Below are 19320 nucleotides of genomic sequence, written 5' to 3' on the forward strand. Positions count from 1 at the left end.
CATTTTGCAGTGACTGATAAATTTAAAGCCAGTATTATATTTTGAAATTTTACAAAGTGTTTCATTACATTTTTCTTGTTAAAACAGAATCTTGAATCAGTAAAATAATCAAGAAAAAAACAATTTTAATTCCTAAAAGATTCACCAATTATGTTTTTATTCAGTGGTTTTTCTTCTACTTTAAAAAATAAAGACAAGCCAACAATGAGAGCGTTAAATGATTTTATTTACAGTTCCAGTAGTTCAACCTTCTACACCGGTAAAAGAACCCGCTGCAAAAAAATGTGATTTTTTTTATTTTTTTGTTTTACAAACAAAACATTTATTGACTTGGTTCTGGAAAACCTTTTTTTTTTTTTTTCCCAAGCAGCAGAAATCCCGGTTCATCAGGTATTTGTTTTCTGGAAGGATTAAAGTGCAACTTGTTCATTTTTTCCAGTTTTGGTCTCTTCTGCGACATTTGGTCGACGTTCATGAAACCCTCAAGCTTAAACTTGGGAGTCCTCCTTCAACCAAATCCACAAACAAACATTTATGTGACGCCAGGTCCAGAACCGGGACCGGGACCGGTACCGTTCATGAAAAAACACAAGATAAAATAAAAACACTGATAAGGTGTTAGCATCAACTTCTGTCCAGTTCGTTTGGTTCTTCCCAACAGAATCTCATTAGTTTACAACTTCATAAAAGTAAAAATATCAGTAAAGTTTTGTTTCAGAAATATTCTGGACCCATATTTAAACATCGTACCTTAGCAGTGATATTTATCTTTAGATTTTGAGCAAATTTCATGTTTTCTAGCAACTGCGACAGAAAATTTAGAGAAAATGTGTTTTTTCCGCCAAATATGAACAAAGATGTCACACAATCGAGAAGAATCTGAAAAAGTTTGACTTCATTCACTGTAAAAACAAATATTACAAAGTATCTTTGATCTGGTTTCCAGTATAACTATCTTACAACACTTGAAATAAGACAAAAACTAACTTACAAAACTTTTCAGTTTGATTTAAGTCAATAATCCCTTAAAATGAAATATGAAGTTCCACTGGTACTTCTTTAATCAATAAGGAATTATTGCCAATATTTTTATGAAAAGTTTGTTGTAATTTGTCTTATTTAAATTGTGCGAAGATATTTGCACCAGAAGATGGACAAAATACTTAAGATTTTTTATTTGTGCAGATTTCAATCTTTTGAAAATATTTGAAAATTAAACGCTGAAAGGATTTTAAGAACATTTTAATTCCACATACAAAATTAAAGCAGCCTTAAATAAATGAAATCTGGATAGTTAATTTTAGATGTGAATTTTAGTGTCAGTCAAGTTGAAAGTTTTGTGAAAATGACAGAAAATATTAGGAATATAACTGTAGAGCAAAATATTCTTTGAGAATTCACAATTTAAAAAATGAACATTTGCTGAATATCAAGAGTTTGTTGAGCTTCTAGAAAGTAGTTTCTAAAATTAAATTTAAAGTGCTTTTAAAAATAAACTGTATTTTAACCGACAGTCTAATAAACTGGGTAACATCTGGAGTATTTTGATATTTTATGCATTTCTGCTCTATCTGCAAAAACACAAAATCTTACCAAGAATGATTTAGTGCAAATTTCTTAGTGCACTTGAAATAAGACAAAAATAAATTACACGTTACTTTTTAACAAGATATTAGTGCCCGTTTTCAAGAAAGTATTACTTAATATTCTGAAAAAGTTCAAGTTTCACTAGCATCATTTCACTTATGACATTTTTCCAATGTAAAATAAACTCCGATGTTTTACTAAAAAGCTTCTCCCATTTTGAGTGTTATAAGATTTTTGCAATAAAAATGAAACAAAAATACTTGGTAATATTTTGTTTTTGCAGTGTATAACAATGTCTGTGTTGTACTTTCAGGATTTATATTTAAAATCTGGACTTGAATAACTTTGAAAACCAGATAAACCAGAGGAGTCCTGATGATGACGCTCCGTTCAGAAGGTGATTGACAAAAGAAAATATTGGAAAAAGGTTTTAAAACAAACCAAACAGAAACAGAGACATCGTCTGGTTATTATGGGAACATTTCAAGTTATATACGAAAGTAAAATCTAGATTTATTGCTCCTCTCCCATTGAGTAGAGCAGCCGGTTTGCTAGGTCTCTTTTGAATAAAGCAGAGAAGCACATTAAACGTCACTGAATGAAACATTTATGTTTGGGATGAAATTGTTTTTAACACAGCTGCTTGGTGAACACGGCTTTTAGTTATTTGCATTTTTTGGTGTTTTGATGCAACACGAGGCGGGTTTCCTTCAGTCTGCAGGCGAGCGCAGTGAGCTGCAACAGGACGCAATAAATAAAGCTAACTTTGTACAAATAGAATTCAAGTTAAAATATTGCTGCAGTTCGTCTCCATGTGATTTATGATTACACAATATAAATGCTGGATTAAAAACCGGCGCTTATTTACAGGGTATTTTTTTCTGTGTATTTTGGTTGGATTTCAACAGAAACAAGGCGAGGTGCCGGACGAAGCCGAGCATTACCACAGCGACGGTCCAGTCCTGCTGCGGGTTCCTGAGCTGGAGGTGAAGCGGTGAGGAAGAGGAGGAGGAGGAGGAGGAGGGCAGCGACTCACAGGTAAGGCTCTCCGAACGTCCGGCGGCACTCCATGACGCCGGCGCCCGGAGGACGGTCACAGTTATGGGTCAGCCTGACCAGCGGGGGCAGCAGGCGGTCGTACGCCAGCTTGTACTCACGATCGAAGGCGTCTGACAGGAAAAATAACGTTTGAAATAACAAATTTAAGATTTAAAGAGAAGGACCTGAAAAAAAGAAAAAATGGACTGAGGAAGTTGGATGGATGGAGGGATGGATAGATGACTGTTGGAGAAATTGATGATGAAATATTCGTTATTCTCATATAATCTTATAGTATTATCTTTCCTTTATGCCTTTATTAATTGATCTCATTATAGAATTAAGAATGTTTCCAGTATTGTTGATTTACTCTGATTCCTTTCTCACTGATGGAAAGCAGAGACAACAGTCCTCCTGCAGGGTTATCTCTTGGTGAAGAGCTCTGCTTCGTTTCAGTTGCTACAAACTGTCACTGTGAAGATTCACTACATATTCTGTTTAACTTTGTGCCTGGAAGGAGATTATCTAGTTCAGGATAATTGCAGATATTGAAAAAAGTTCACATAAGATTATCATATATGCTACATGTGTCAAACTGAAGGCCCGAGGGCCAAATCTGGCCCGCCTCAGCTTTTTATGTGGTCCTCTGGACTCCAAATTATGGCAACAGGCCCGTCCAGCTTTTCACAAATAACTGCAAAATTCACACAAAAATCAACAGATCCCCACATTTTTTTCTGATGTTATCAAAAAATTTTTTTCAAAATTACCCAAAAACATTTGGGTTCAGTTGACTGCTGTTACTTGATGGCATGTCATATTATACGACTGACAGAGCAATTAATACAACATTAACATCATATTAGCGCAAATATTGTAAAAATTCCTTCAAAATATTTCTAAATTAACACACAAAATCTGTTATGTTGATTGCAGAAAAGCACAAAAACAATCCTGGATGGACTGATTAGTGTGAAAAGATGTTCAATATTATATTATTTTAAGTAACAGTTATTGATGCTGAAACACCAATTTATTGATATTTTAACCATTTAATAGTTTTTATCCAGACGTTCTGGCCCAACAGGCCCTTTAAGAACGTTCCAGTTTTTGATCTGGACCCAAATGGAAATGAGTTTCATGTCCTGATATTCAGGGATAAAACAAGAGAATCCTGTTTTGAATGTAAACAAGAATGAAGATATTTGGAGGTGGAATGATGTCACAGCACCAGCAAAGATTCTGTGATGTCACTGGCGATGCCGTCTGTGATGTCATCAACTGCAGAATCGTATGTAACACAATTCGGCATATTTGTCATTGCTTGCAATACCCCTGACCAGTTCAGACGCCCGCAAAGCACTTTCCATCGACCGTTCACTTCGTTTCGAAATCGACAACTTTAGTGATTTTACTGGAATAAAAATGTCTCAAAATACAGAAAGACACCAGAACCGCAGACTGGCCCACCTGGAGGAGGAGCTGGAAGAAACCAAATTCCAGCTGCAGAAACAAACGGAGCTCAAAGTGGGTTTTTTCAACAAGGCCCACAGAGCAACTGAGGAGCTGAAGAGACTCCAGAGATACACTGACACTGAAACACTGAAAGTTGTTGCTATTGCTTGTCAGGCACACTTCAGTGTGGAAGACCTGGATAAAGAGGAGCTGCAACAAAAATACGAAGATTTAAAGGTGTCTCAGTTCCACATCCAGGACGCACTGCTGGCAGAAATGCATGATGAGAAGCAGCGAAATAAAGTCCTGGAAGACAAGCTGGATGACCTGAAGGCTTCGTATGAGGAGCTGCGCCGTAAATACGAAGCAGACGTTGGTGATGAGGCAAAGCTACATGAGGAACAGAGCCTGGAGAAGCTCAGAGTGGAGAAAGACAACATCATACATGACATGACCCAAAAGATCGACCTCCTGCAAGAAAATGAAAAACGTTTACAAGCCGAACTTGAGGAGAGCAAACGTGGAACAAACGAACAATCAAAATTAATAAACGAGTTAAAGCAGCAGGCGGAGATTTACCAAGACAAAATAAAGAAAGAGGAAGCTGCTCTTTACAAAGAAAGAAAGAAAATGTCATCCTTGGATTAAACTACACTGTATTGATTGAACAATTTGAAAAGCTGGAGACACAGAAAGAAACTCTGATGGAGAAATCAGAGGAGGACACGGCGCTGGTGGAGAAAATAAGAAAGGAGTACGCCATCCTCCAACGCAAAGCAAACCAGGACGCCAAATTCCTGAAGAAAAACGCAAAGATTTTAAAGAAAGAATTGGATGAGAGCAAAACATTTTACAACAAGCTCAAACTTAAATTTAACTTGGATATTACTGGATTAAAGGAGGAGATGGAAAGATGTAAAGAGAAAGTACAACAAGAGAAAGACGCCTCATTGCAATCAGCGACTGAGAAGCAGCAGCTCATCGACAGCCTGCGACAGGAAAACGCCGTCCTGGAGGAAAACACACGGCGAGAAATCCAGGTCCTCCAGGACAAGGACAGAAATGCACAGGATGAACTGGAGACGCTCAGAGTTTTGTTCAAGGAGCTGCAGTGTTCTTACATTCATGATGTTAATATGTTGAAGACACAGGCAGAGCAGTTCCAGGAAGAAATAAGCAGAATGAAGCAAGAATTGGAGACAACCAGAGATAAACTGCAGCCAGACACTGAGGAAGATCAGCATGAAGATCAGGAAACTACAGTTTCACAACAGGAGGAGGAAAAGAACCGGGTCGACCCGGTTATGGATTCTAGTCATCTTATTTCCTCGGAGGAGGATTTAGCAAGAGAACCAATACCAGGATGTTCAAATGATCTGGAATCCATACAAGACGACATCGATGAGGAAACCATCCAGCAGGATTTAGAGACTCCAGATATGAACAGCAAACAAGAAGGAAAGAAGAAAAAACCAAAGACTCCAATTTGGAAAAAAATTCGAAACATCTTTAGATTGAAGAAGACAAAAAAAACAACACAGGAGTGAATTCAATAAAAAACGAGGCCTGTGGCGATTCGGCCTGTTATGATAACAGATTTTACTGAGTGATTTAATCGTCTCAAAAAATTATCGCGATAAACTATAATATTGTTTGAAGATCTTTTCACACTGATTTAATGGATATTACGTAATAATACATGCGACTTCCTGCCACAGACAGATGCACTTTACTTTCAAAACAACACAGAGAGGAATCCTGAACAGCTGACACGGTGCAACCCGAAGTCCAGCAGACATCGGAGATGATATGTGGAAACATGAATGTTTAACCAACATTTCATGCAAAGAAAATATAAATAACTCGGGGAGGAGTTGGAGCGAAATTTCTACCAGAAAACCTGGTAACTTTTCAGCTGTTCTTCGTTAAGGTGACATAAAATGGTTATAATGATTTTCATTCAGTCAGACTGACACTCGCTACATGCATTGATGGTAGATTGTAGTAAGGAATTGATTAAGGTTTCAATATTAGTGAACTGGATTTATTATGCTGTGTCCATTGTTGGACACAACACGGATCGATCGAACCGTTATAGCCAGGATTTCTGTCGGCTGATGTGTCTCTCAGGTTTTGATAATGGCCGACAATCGGCGACATCAGATGGTGCAGCGCGCTGGGCGTTACGCTAAGGAAGTAAGGAAGGGGGGTCAGTGGAGAGCAGCGGTTTCATTCAGTGTCATCAACAGTAAGAGAAAAAGGCAGGAAGAAACGTCTTTGCACCACATTGTTCTCATTTTCTCATGTTAAAAAACAACATTCTTCTTCTCTCATTTCCTCCCTTTCTTACATAATTTATATGTTACTTAATATTCATACAGTTTCACACATACATGCACATTTTCACGTCCCCTCCATGGCTGCCACCTTATCATGGTGGGGGGTTTGAGTGTCCCAGTGATCCTAGGAGTTCTGCTGTCGGGGCTTCATGCCTCTGGTTGGGCCACCCATGCAGACGGGTCCAAGGAGAGGAACCAGACCAAGTGCAGCCCAAAGATCCTCATGATGAATACGACCTTTGGAAACAGGGTCGTATTCGCCCGAACATGAGGTCCCACTCTGGAGAGGCCTGGGGGCCCATGGAGCCCACCGGGCCTTAACCCATGGAGCCCAACCGGGTTTAACCCATGGAGCCCAACCGGGTTTTAACCCATGGATGCCCAACCGGGTTTTTAACCCATGGAGCCCACCGGGTTTTACCCCTTAGCCTGACCGGGTTTTAACCCATGGAGCCCAACCGGGCCTTAACCCATGGAGCCTGACCGGGTTTTAACCCATGGAGCCCAACCGGGCCTTAACCCATGGAGCCCAACCGGGCCTTAACCCATGGAGCCCAACCGGGTTTTAACCCATGGAGCCCAACCGGGTTTTAACCCATGGAGCCCAACCGGGCTTTAACCCATGGAGCCCAACCGGGCTTTAACCCATGGAGCCCAACCGGGTTTTAACCCATGGAGCCCAACCGGGCCTTAACCCATGGAGCCTGACCGGGTTTTAACCCATGGAGCCCAACCGGGCCTTAACCCATGGAGCCTGACCGGGTTTTAACCCATGGAGCCCGGTAGGGCTTTAACCCATGGAGCCCAACCGGGCTTTAACCCATGGAGCCCAACCGGGCTTTAACCCATGGAGCCCGACCGGGTTTTAACCCATGGAGCCCAACCGGGCTTTAACCCATGGAGCCCGACCGGGTTTTAACCCATGGAGCCCAACCGGGCCTTAACCCATGGAGCCCGACCGGGCTTTAACCCATGGAGCCCAACCGGGCTTTAACCCATGGAGCCCAACCGGGCTTTAACCCATGGAGCCCAACCGGGCCTTAACCCATGGAGCCCAACCGGGTTTTAACCCATGGAGCCCAACCGGGTTTAACCCGTGGAGCCACAAAACTTGTGGTTAAACGGACGGCGGAGTCCGGCGAAACAGGTGCTTAAATTCTGTGGCAATAAAAAGTGTGTGCATGTGAGCGTGATTGGAGGTATAAATACCACTTGGTATTTTATCTCATATCAAGGGTTGCAAGCAGCAAACCTCTTGTGGATGCACAGGCAAGAACTCTCGACTCCAAAGAATTGAAGTGGGGGTTACAGCAACAGGTTCTTTCAATTGCTGGGCTACTGAATCAGATCTGCAGATTCTAGGACTCCCTAGGAGTCGGCAAAACTGGTCCAAATTTTTACAAAAAAAATGGGAAAGGGAAAAGTAAAAATAAGCCAACAGACAGTCTAAAATCAAACGGATCCACGCAAAATAAAACATTTAGATAAATGGATAACAGATTATATTTTGGACGGCCGTCTAAACACACAAAAACTAATTTTACTGCAGGATAATTGATCTCATTATAGAATTAAGAATGTTTCCAGTATTGTTGATTTACTCTGATTCCTTTCTCACTGACGAAAAGCAGAGACAACAGTCTTCCTGCAGGGGTTATTTCTTGGTGAAGAGCTCTGCTTCGTTTCAGTTGCTGGATTGCTACAAAACTGTCACTGTGAAGATTCACTACATATTCTGTTTAGCTTTGTGCCTGGAAGGAGATTATCTAGTGCAGGATAATTGTGTCTTAGTTAGTGAATGACATTTGACGCTGTAGCGGTGTGATGAAATGTTTTCCCCTCCCTTTAGTTACAGCGTCCTTGTGATTATGGATCCTTAAAACAATAAAAAAAGAGACAAATGTGCTTCAGAGAAGTAGGAGATTGTAACTGAAAGCACATCTCTGTCTGTTCTCCTCGCGAGTTAGAAAGAATCTAGCTCTCTTGTCTTTCCTGTCTTTGTTAATGTGTGTTTAACAAGTGCTAAACATGACATTAGATTAAATATCAATAATTGAAAACTGTTTGGGTTTTGATGGATTTCATTTTAATAATTTAATCAGAGATCTCTTATTGCACTGTTTGGATCATCATGAATCAAATGGTGATTTCCAAATATTGATTATTGGCTCTTTGGAAAATCTACCCAGAGAATCTGGATCAGTGAATGAGTCCATCAAAAACCTGATGAATTTAGTATTTAACTCAGAAACTGAAGGTGAAACTCCGACTCACCGATATCGATGTTATCTTTTCCCAGCGCCACCAGGGACAGAAAGAGGATGTCTCTGTACAAACTCCTGACAAACCAAAACAAAAACCCATCATTCATAATGTTACAGCATCACTGGAGCCCAGCGGTTTGTCTGACAGCGACCTTTGGCGTTTGACCCCCAGCATCCGGTCCAGCAGCTGCAGCAGCTGCGCCATCGGCCGGCCGACGTCGTTCCTCTGGATGCTGCGCACCACGGCCTGCAGCAGCTCGTCGGTCAGAGGCTTCTCGTCATCCGGGACCGGCCGGGTCGGAGGGTAGCCCACGTCTACAGACAGACAGAGAGAAAGAGATCAGGAGCTTCTTGCTGCAGTCACTCGTTACATTTACTCAATTATATTTGACTACGCTGTTCATTTTACTTTTACTAAAGTAATTTTATTTTTAAGAATTTCTACCCTTATTTCAGTAAAATGTGTGGATTTTCTACCCACTGAATGAAAAACAAACATGTTTTAACAAAAGATTCACCAGTCAAACACCTGCAGCTCAGTTCTGATTGGCCGCTGGTCATCTTCATTGACCAGCGGCGCCCTCTGCTGGATGGTGACTGACAGCAGGTCAAGCGGAAGTTATTACCGTAATTTAACGACTGTGCGTGCGTGTGCGTGAAAGAGGTCTGCAACGTTTGCAAACCTTTTTACTCTCAGTTCAGCTAAATAAAACTTTAGAACCACAAATGTTACAGGAGCTTTAGGAAAAATGAAAACGTCTAATTTCTTTTGTTGATCACATGACCCTAATTTAACTTCAAGTTGTAGGTTTCTAAAATATAGAAGGAAAAAAAACATTCCACGTTCTGTAGTGGAAATTTATTCTACTTCTTATACCATAAGAAGAGAAAGACAACTAAAACCTGCATTTGTTACATCCATTAGCCATGCATTTATTGTAATTTTAAACAATTTTTGGATTTATCGCAACTATAAATACATTCTAATTTCTGTCAGAATAGCTACTTATACTATTTTCTCTACTGTTGGGTCTATTACAGTATGAATAAATATGAAAATATGACCAAATATTTGTGCAACTTTGACTGCAGCAACATAAAGTTTCCTAAGAAATTCCCAAAACAAGTATATATTATGTCACTTCTGCTGCTATTGCTATAAATAACACATAATATTGTGTAATATCTGTATTTAAAAGGGTTGGGTGATTCTGTATTATTTTATCCAAAGTTAAGAGCTGTTGTGGAAAGAGGAAAAGCTTATTGGTTACAAACGTGTGGACTGCAACATGGAAACCCAATGAAAGGTTTTTGTCTCCAATTTGACAAAACTAGAAGAAATGTAACCGTCAACATCCAATTCACTGCATTTTAAATCAGAAAAATGAATGACACATCAGCCAACGTCCCACGAAAGACCAACAGTCCATGGTTACGCTGCTGCAGAAGACGAATGAAGCGGACAGTCACAGGAGATGCAAACAGAAGCAGGAAGCAGGAATACGGTTCAGCATCAAAACACTGAAACTACGACAGGAAGAGGCTGAGTCTGCACAGAAAACACAGCAGCGCATGGAGCAAAGCACACAGAGCACAGCGGAGGACGAGAACTCACTCTCTAACAACAGAGTGCAATTAAGCCCTGGAAGGAGAGAAGAGAGCAGGATTAACCGGCGGCCACTGCAGCGCTTCCTCCGTTGATCTTTTAACTCGTCCAGATAAACTTTGTTTGCCAAACGATTTGTTCCAGAAATCGTAACTGGATCCAGGTTCTGTTTACATTATGTCAGGTTTATTTGTGCAGCACGTTTCAGCAACAAGACAGTGCTTTACAAAATCATGAAGCAAGAAATAAACAATTACATTTTGTCAAATGCCATCATAAAAATAATCAAACATATTGATCAATGCTCCAGTTATTATGAATCAATAGCGACTCGAACCAGCGGGGTTTCTAGTGGAGACTGAAAGAAAAAGTTCACTCAAGAAAATGAGTGAACATTTTGTTTAACTCAGTGTTTCAGCTGTTTTTCAGTTTTCTGAAGTTTGTTCCAGATTTGAGGTGCATAGAAGCTGAATGCTGCTTCTCCAGGTTTGGTTCTGGTTCTGGTTGCTGTGATAACAGCAGCAGATCTGAAATGTGCTGCTGAGCCGTTCAGTGATTTGAAGTCTATTCTCTGTGACGACACTGTTGCAGGAATCGGTGCGATGATGATAGAAGGCAGACTTTGTAACCGTCTTTATGTGGCTGTGAAGGTTCAGGTCAGAGTTCATCCTGATTGTTTGCTTCCAGCTCTAATAACTGAAGCTGTGCGTCGACTGGATCGTTGCTCTTTAGGTCCAAAGACCTGAATTTTGTTTCTGTTCAGCACCTGGGTGAATTGTTCAAGCTTCTGTTCGGTGCCTGTTCGGTGCGGGTCGTCTGTGTAGTTATGGTAGCTAATCGTATTTTCTGAGCTAGTGGGAGCTAGTTTTTAGATACAATGTACTTTGAGGAGTATTTTTACTACGCTGGAGTAAATACCCTCTGAATGAAAAACAAACATTTTGACCAAAAACTCACCAGACACAGAAACACCTGCAGTTTTAGTTTTTTATCGACAGAAACTGATTTGGAAATATTTGTTATTTTTGCTACTTATATGAATTATTGTCATTTCCATCTTTAAAATACCAAAATTTCAACTTAATTTTATAATTTGGTCTCTATGACGATGTAATGATTGATTATTAGATCAGTTACTCAGAACTTAACTCGACTTTTTACCAAATACTTTTTTACTTTTACTTGAGTAAAAATATTATTTCTTCTTCTCTTATTTGAGTTTGCTTTCTCCCTGGCGACCCCACGTCCAGGGAGAAGATTCTTATTGACCCAGAGTCGTCCCTGTTGGCGCCGTGACTCACTGTATGTGTTCCAGAGGATGTACAGAGGCTGGACCGGGTCCTGGTGCAGCTTCAGGTTGTCCCACAGGATCTGGATCAGAACATGTTTACTGTCCTCGGACATCCAGTGACGAGGGACCTGACGACGGACAAAAACACTCGGTTACTCTCCCGTCCGGGTCTTTGGGAGCCGGACGGCGGCGGGGAAACGTTTCGGACCTGGGAGTCTCTGTTGCAGTGCTCAGAGGTGAGGATGAGGCCCGGCAGGTTGCTGGGCAGGTCCAGCCGCCGGAAGTACCAGAGCAGGTTCCAGTAGATGATGGGGTGGTGGTCCACCATGTCGGCCTCGGCGATCACCGGGTCGCCCTCGTTCTCCAGCAGACTCTCCAGCTCCTTCCACAGAACCAGCGGGCTCAGGTACGGCACCGTGACGGGCTCCGGGTTGTGGAGCTGCCAGTCCATGCTGAGCGGGTCCTGGTGACGGTTTCACAGGGATTCATGCCAATTTTAAATGTCTTCCAGTTCCAGTGTTAAATATCTCCTGGTATTTAAGGTTTATTGATAATCTGTTCTTGCATTGTTATGCCATTAATCAATAATCAAGTTTATTGGTATGGAAACATTTCATCCACACTGCAGGTCAAAGTGCTTTTCATCATAAGGCTGCGGTTCTTCTGCCTTATTCCTCATGTTTCACTTTCAACATGAGGAAAAATGTTGTAAGTAAATAGAGAAAGAACTAAAACATTTTCATCAATATTAAGAAATTATTCACTTAAAAGTTACCTGGATGTTGGTTTTGTCTTGTTCTAAGTGTACTAAGATATTTGCACTAGAAACTCGACCAAAATGCATGATAGTATTTTCTGTTTTTGCATTGTACACTGATAAAACTCTTTTCTTGCTCCCAGCATCCTCTGACACCGATCTGCTCACGTCTAAACCGTTTCCTTCTCGCCTTTCTGCCTCGCATCATTTCTGTTTCCTGTCGGCGTTGAGACGCACCGCGGCTTCGTTCAGATGGCTCGGCAGGCTGCCGGACGTCGGCAGGAGGTGGCTGAGCTGAGACTCTTCCTCCATGGGGCCGAAGGCGCTGACGCTGCGGGTTATGGGTCCGCCGGAGGACAGCGCCCCCTGGCGGCGCTCTGTGGGGATGTTGATGCCTTGAGCCCTGCTGGGCCGAGTCCTGAGGAGATCCAGAAAAAGTCAACACTGCAACAGGCAGCATGAGTCCACTGGTTGAACAGGTCAGGACGAGTCTGTGGCCTATTTAAAACATATTCTTCACATTTTTCACACAGAATCATTCTTAGATAATGAGATTTCAGTTTGCTCAGTTCTGGCCACGCCCCCCAGCTCAACGTTTATACATGAACAATGAAAATGGCTGCCAACAGATGCGTAATTATAGAACTTTACATCTTTGAAAAGCATTAGTGGAGCCTTATACACAATCAACAAGAATGCAGCAAGTGGTTTCTGGATGGTAAATCAACAACAAAACTGTTGTCTTTTCCAGCAGCCATTGTAGGGTTAAGCGTTGCTAGGTAACAGGCTGTGATTCGTTGGTGTTGCAAGGTAACAACAACACAGTCCCTTTGGACTGTGAGTAAATAATCAGGGTTTTTCATTTTCCAGACACCAGAAAACTCATCACCAAATGTTTTTTAAGCATTGTGTTGTTTGTAGAAACAGTTGAAACCCAATAAAAAGATGCAAAACGTGAATATGAACTAAAAACGCTTTGATGTGCGAGGGATTTTCTTTGTTTCGTGTTGTTTTAAGCACCTTGTTTCTTTGTGCTTTTCTAGTTCTGCTTCATAAAATCTGTTGATGTTTTAAAGTCTGATTTGGTTTCGGGTGAAACGGCTTTCTTTTTTTAAATTTAACTTGAAGTTTGCAAATATTTAGTTGAAGCATAAATGCGCGGATGGATCAGGGATGTACCTCCCAGGAGTTTCCTTCGCGGCTGCTGTGGGTGAGGGAGGGAACACGGCTGTGGTGGGACACGGCGTGGACAGCGTGGACGTCCCCGTGTCCAGACCCGTGGAGGCGGAGTACGATGAGGTCATGGCGTCATCCATGGACGGGCTGCCCTTCAGGAAGAGCCTGAAACAGGACAGACCTCATGGACTGATCCTTTACATCTAAATGTGGAAAATCTTCACCTTTAAAAATTAAACCTTTAAAACAAATACAGTCCAACATTTTCCACTTCTCTCCTTCTTTTTATTTAGTCTTCTTTTCTCCACATCTTATTTCTTTACTTTCTTTCTTCCCAACCTCTTTCAGTTCTCCTCTCCTGCCTTCTCCGCTTCTGTTTATGATCCCAAACTCAAAGTAAACTTTTCTGTTCATTCTAAAATGGAAACCATGGAAGTCGGAGTCTGGAAAACAATGTAATTCTGACAGAAAGAGGGGAAGGATCCCTGTTAGTGAGTCTGGCAGTTCACCTCCCGGGTCCTCTCAGGTCCCGGATCTCCACGTTGAGGAACGGCAGGAAGGGGTTTCCGCAGAAGGGGCAGGTGGTGTTGAGGTTGGAGTCGTCGGCCGTCCATCCAGCCATGATCTCCTCGTCGTAAACCAGGCAGTCGCAGGTTTTACAGCGAGAGCAGCTGGAGATCAGCAGCTGCAGACAGAAAAGAGAAAGAGTTTAGAAGTATTTTTACTGCGCTGCACTGTCCACCTGTACTGCAGTAATTTTATTATGAAGTATTTCTAGTCTGACTTGAGTGATATTTCTGGATTTTCGACCCACTGAATGAAAAACAAACATGTTTTAACCCAACATTCACCAGATGCAGAAACACACCTGCAGTTTTTGTTAAATTCAGAAGTTTTTTATCAAAAGAAAACATTTTCTCCTGTCAGATTGTGTTACTTGTATGAATTATTGTCATTTTGGTCCTAAAATGCCAAACTTTCCACTTAACCACATTCATAAATCTGCTGATGTAATATCTTTAAATATCAAACGATTGATACTTTGATCAATTAGTACTTAATAGACTTTTTATTAAAAATGTTTTCACTCTCAGTTGAATAATTTCTAGGAAACTTTTACTTGAGTAAAAATATGTTTTATTTCTACTCTGCCTGTAGTTTCTGGTGCTCTGCCTCCTGTGTTTTACCTCCATAGCGAAGTTGTTGAAGATGCTGGTGTTGCTGGTGCAGCGCGACGATCCGAGGTCGGACTTGTCCGGCAGAGAGAACCCGGGCAGAGACAGAGGACAACCTGGGGACATGGGACAACCTGTCAGGGTCTGGGTACGTTTTCGTTTCGGATCAGCATCCAGACGGAGGCAGAGGAAGTTCTCACCAGGAGGAAGAGACGTGGGTCTGCCCAGGCTGCGTCCTGCAGTGGGACTGTCCACCCGGCTGTGGACGGGACTCCTGCGGGGACAGGAGGGACCGTTCTTCTGAGGGGAGACGCCGAGCGGCTCCGACTCCTCGTACTCCGCTTCGTCCTGGATGGAGCCGTCTGGATCTCCGACACTGAGGGAGGAAACGCTCAGACGGTCGCTGAAGCCATCCTGCATGGAGAGAGAGGTGGAGACAGAGAGACGAAGACAGAGAGAGATGGATCAAATGTGTCTCTCCCTCTCCGAATGTACAGATGGTGATTTTAAGGTGCAGTGACCTGATGCTTCCAGCCAGCAGGTGGCAGCAGATCTCCAGCAGCTTCAGCCAATCAGACACAAAGCTGAAATTCTTTCAAGGTTTGATGAAGGTCTGATTCTGATGAAGCTGATTTTATGAGATTCTGCACCTTTAATAATCCAAACTAAAAGTCAAAGCTGTACCTTGGTTGGCGTGTTGGACGTGGCGAAACGCGAGTACCAGCGGCTGGCCCGCTCCGCCACGCCCTTCCCAGCAGAAACCACGCTGGTCTTGAAGACGTCGAGTGTCGGGGTGAGCAGGGCGTCCAGGGCGAAGGCGGAGGAGGACGGCGAGGCGAGGCGCTCCCTGAAGGGGCTGAGGCTGGGGCTGGTGCTGGAGCTGCGGCCCGACGGCGACGACATCAACCGCTGGCGGGACGCGGGCCGGGCCGGCGACGCCTGGTGAAAGGTGCGTGAGCGCGGCATTGCGCTGGTCCTGAGTGGAGCAGCGTGGGGCAAGCTGGACCTCCGGAACGCGGCGGCGGCGTGGGGTTGGAGCAGCAGCGGGCTGGCCGGGCCCTGCAGCTCGGAGCTGGACGTGCGGCTGCTCAGCGGGGTGTCCAGGTGGCTCATGTACAGCTCGATCTCCCGGGCCAGGTTACGGCGGGCGCCCTGCGCTCCGGCCTCGTCGCCATCCGGGTACGTGGCGCTCTGCGACTCTGCGGCCATCAGGGAGAGCGGGTCGAAGCCCGCTGCGATGCCGGTCCGAGTCACGGCTCCTCTGGGCCCCGCCGAGCTCATGCCGCCGTAGCTGGCGCTGCGCTCATCGGGCTTTTTCAGATGTCTGACCCCCTGAGACGGCTTCTCCAAGTCCAGATCCTCAAAATCAAAAATGGCTTCCGTGTTACTCTTATCTTCATCACTGTAGCTTTGCTCCTCCTCCTCCTCTTTGTAATTAAAGCCTCCTAAGTGACGCCTCTGGCTGTAGTTGGTACCGGACAGGATCTTGACATCGGCGCCCAGCAGTCCGGCGATCTTATCAGGGTCGGTCTCCGCCTGACTCATGCCGAGGCCGAGGACGGTGGCGCCGCTGCCGCCGCTGCCCGGCGTGTCACCGCTCACGCGGCGGGCCCGCGCCGCCTGCCAGTCCAGAGCGGCGCTGCCCACCACCTCCTCCAGGGCGCTGCGGTGGCGCCGCAGCAGGCTGCTGGCGTGAACCTCGCCGATCTCATCCAGAGACGTGGTGAAGAGGAGGCCAGCGATGTGGCCTGGCAGACAGCAGGAGGAAAACAGCTGCTGAAGCTAACAATTCACAATGTGACTAATAAATAGATAAATTAATTCAATTCATGGTGGGCCAAACCGCAGCATTTGTTACGTTTTCAGCTGCTGCTTTCCTTTTCGGTGCAGCGCCTCCTCCTCGCCTGTGGAGGCGATGCACCAACAAACCACTGCAGGAAATTGCACAAAAACCTCTCAAGAAGAAACCGAGGGTAAAAATGGAGTGGCATCAGATTTTAGCGGTTGTAGGATTTCTCGTTTGTCTTTGGATAAATTCCTTCTCTGGCGTTACTCTCGCACATCAGTTTTGGTTGTGTTTACCCAGAATTCTCTGCTCTGTAGTCCAGAGTTTGTGTTTTGGAGCACTGGCATTCACATATGCATTCAAACCACACCAGAGATCACGTCAAACAAACCAAACCCGAGGTTTGGCTACTGAAGTCTGGTCCGGTTGGGGAGTCTTATCTTCATCACTCCTCTTCGCCTCCTAAGTGACGCTTCCGGCTGTAGTTGGTACCGGACAGGATGTTGGCGTCAGCGCCCAGCAGTCCAACGATCTTATCAAAAAGAAATTCTTCAACTGCTAAAATCAGACGCCACGTCATTTTTGTTCACATTTTGTAAAGGAGAAAGTTGCACTCAGAGTCGTTTCCTTCAGTGGTTTCTGGTGCAGCGCCCCCACAGGCCAGGAGGAGAACAAGTTTCTCAATTTGATTGGTTGGTTTGACACAGTGGAGAGTGAAAGAGAACCTCAGTAGCTGAAAATTTAACAAATGTTGAAACTTCCCAAATCGAATTGAGTCTTCCAGACTGGAAAACTCCTTCACAATTGATTGAAAATGTCCCATAATCGATTTTGAAAGCAGAAAAAAATCGACCTCTATTTTGTAACTATGTGCACAAAATGCTACAAAAATCAAAGAGAGTGATGTACCTGATTGAAATAATGTTCGTTAGAGGTTTGCAGAAACAAAATGTCTGCACACATCAGTGATCTCAGTTTTATATCCTAAATTTAAGAGCTTGTGCTTTCTTTCTTTCTTTTCTAACTGTCGCAATGGAAAATTGAAATAAACCAAACGGAGTTACCTGCGCTGGTGGAGCTCCTGGGTTTCCGGGCAGAATCCCCGTACGGATAGCTGCTCCGAACGATTCCTCGAGGCTTGAAGGAGGAGCCGATCTCCAGGTCCAGCTGAGGCAGGCAGTCCTTGCTGCCCTTTGCGCTCTCAGTCTCCGACACTGGACACGGGAAAACCAGAGTCGGATTGGATGATTAAAAAAACAAACATAAAAATCTCTGGAGGAAAGGAAGGATCATGTTTTAGTTTGAGAGATGAACTACTGACAGGAGCTGCAGTCGCTCTCCTTCTTCTCGTCTTTGTCGGGGGGAGCCGCGTCGCCTCGTCGAACTTCCTCCTTCGACAGAGAGTTGTAGCCCAAATCCGACTGATCTCCTGGCAAACCGAAGGGAAAAACAGATCTTGGCTTTACTCTGTACCAAAAACCAAATCTAAAAATATTAAGATCAACATAAAACTAAATTTCTTCCTCAATTTCCTTGTAAGAAAGACAATCAGCCACAGCAAGGATCTGCAACTTTCTCAGTAGCGCTTAATAATTTGGCTTTAAAAAGCAGAATTTAGCTTTTTATTTGTTTTTCATTGAATTGTCATCATTCTCTTCATTATTCTGATAATTAATAGGATAAAAAAATCTGAACATTTTGCAGATTTGTCCTTTAATCCCTTAAGATTATTATTTGAAATACATTAAAAGATACAAATAAATAATTAGATTTCTTTTTTTAAAATAAGAAAATAAACATTGAATTGCCTAAAATATAAACATATTATTCTATTGGTAAATGCTTGATTATTTGCAGCTAAAGAAGCTAAAAAAAATACATGTGAAACAGTTCAGCTCTTTCTGCTTGACATATCAACACAGAGTCGAGAAAGTGATTAATTTTTTAATTAACCGATTAATAATTGATAGTAAAATGTCTTTAGTATGAGAAATTCTCCAAGGTCCGAAGCTTCTACTGAGTTGTAACTAAAACATAATTACAGAAAAAAGTTTCTGATCTTAAAAACAATATTTTGTTTTTTGTATAATTTTTGCATAATTACTGCTCTGAATATGTTTTTCTTCTGGCAAACAGCAATTATTTTCCCGAGTCTGTATACTCCAATTGCTAAATTATATGACAATTACTTCAACAATCTAATTAATCACAATTAATTCAATTAATTATTGAATTAATTTATTTATTTCTATCATTTTCCAACAGAAGAAAATGTATCAGTCCTCCTGTTGTAAATGTTTTTCTTACTTTTAAAGCCTAAAAACAGAAATAAAATGGTGTTTCTTTTAAAATAACCAAATTTCCTGTTCAGCATTTTCACAGAAGCTCTTGTAACATTTGCGGCTCTAAATGGGGAAAAACGTCTCCGGTTTGTAAAGGTTGCAGATTTCTGAGGTGGATAAAACATCAAGCCACATGATCTGCAGATCGCTGACGTTTCTGTGAGAAAAACATGTTTTTTTATTTTGCTGCTGATAAATTTGACAATAAAACTCTCATGTCGTCAAATCTAAATGAACCAAGACGAGTCGCAGCTTCTATGTGACACAATCTTCCCTTCTGTGGTTAAGTATTAGGGCCTATGAGAAATTTTCTTTACTTACGAGAATATGGTGATAATTTTACCTGAAAAAAAAAACCATCTGAAAATGATGAGAAAAATTGTTTTGAGGGAAAAAAGTTTAATAATCCAGATTAGAAGTGATCTGCTCAGTTAGTGTGCTTCTTTCTTCGATTCAGTCGTTTTAAACCCTTGATAATTTGATGCTGATCTATTAAGAGATTCA

The 19320-nt window shown here is 42.6% G+C and overlaps 2 protein-coding genes across 7 annotated transcripts in view; one reads left to right on the forward strand and one right to left on the reverse strand.

Moving 5' to 3' along the window:
- Window positions 1-205: 205 nt before the first annotated feature.
- The window catches only part of LOC129364123 (C-myc promoter-binding protein-like), a 64499-nt gene continuing 45384 nt past the window's right edge, over window positions 206-19320 (reverse strand). For 4 of the 5 annotated variants that reach the window (XM_055036571.1, XM_055036569.1, XM_055036570.1 and 1 more), the window contains 13 exons: window positions 17796-17903; window positions 17539-17688; window positions 15373-16436; window positions 14889-15102; window positions 14701-14804; window positions 14023-14198; window positions 13517-13678; window positions 12575-12755; window positions 11789-12043; window positions 11591-11708; window positions 8836-8998; window positions 8694-8758; window positions 206-2756 (listed from right to left, as the gene is read on the reverse strand). In XM_055036571.1, coding sequence (XP_054892546.1) covers window positions 2620-2756; window positions 8694-8758; window positions 8836-8998; window positions 11591-11708; window positions 11789-12043; window positions 12575-12755; window positions 13517-13678; window positions 14023-14198; window positions 14701-14804; window positions 14889-15102; window positions 15373-16436; window positions 17539-17688; window positions 17796-17903 — 2897 coding nt within the window. In that variant the 3' untranslated portion in view covers window positions 206-2619. The remainder of the gene's footprint in view (window positions 2757-8693; window positions 8759-8835; window positions 8999-11590; window positions 11709-11788; window positions 12044-12574; window positions 12756-13516; window positions 13679-14022; window positions 14199-14700; window positions 14805-14888; window positions 15103-15372; window positions 16437-17538; window positions 17689-17795; window positions 17904-19320) is intronic. The other variant, XR_008606403.1, reaches the window with a different exon arrangement.
- Window positions 4713-6254, forward strand: LOC129364130 (golgin subfamily A member 6-like protein 24). 2 transcript variants are annotated; one of them, XM_055036580.1, is made up of 2 exons: window positions 4713-5983; window positions 6211-6254. In XM_055036580.1, the coding sequence occupies exon 1, from the start codon at window positions 4785-4787 to the stop codon at window positions 5625-5627; it is 843 nt and encodes a 280-aa protein (XP_054892555.1). In that variant the 5' UTR covers window positions 4713-4784; the 3' UTR covers window positions 5628-5983; window positions 6211-6254. The 2 variants fall into 2 exon arrangements, with proteins under 2 accessions (XP_054892555.1, XP_054892554.1); XM_055036579.1 differs by having other exon boundaries at window positions 4713-6010; window positions 6211-6253.

The sequence above is a fragment of the Poeciliopsis prolifica genome, unplaced genomic scaffold (assembly GCF_027474105.1).
Source record: "Poeciliopsis prolifica strain line A6 unplaced genomic scaffold, Auburn_PproV2 SCAFFOLD011, whole genome shotgun sequence".
Classification (NCBI taxonomy): Eukaryota; Metazoa; Chordata; class Actinopteri; order Cyprinodontiformes; family Poeciliidae; genus Poeciliopsis; species Poeciliopsis prolifica.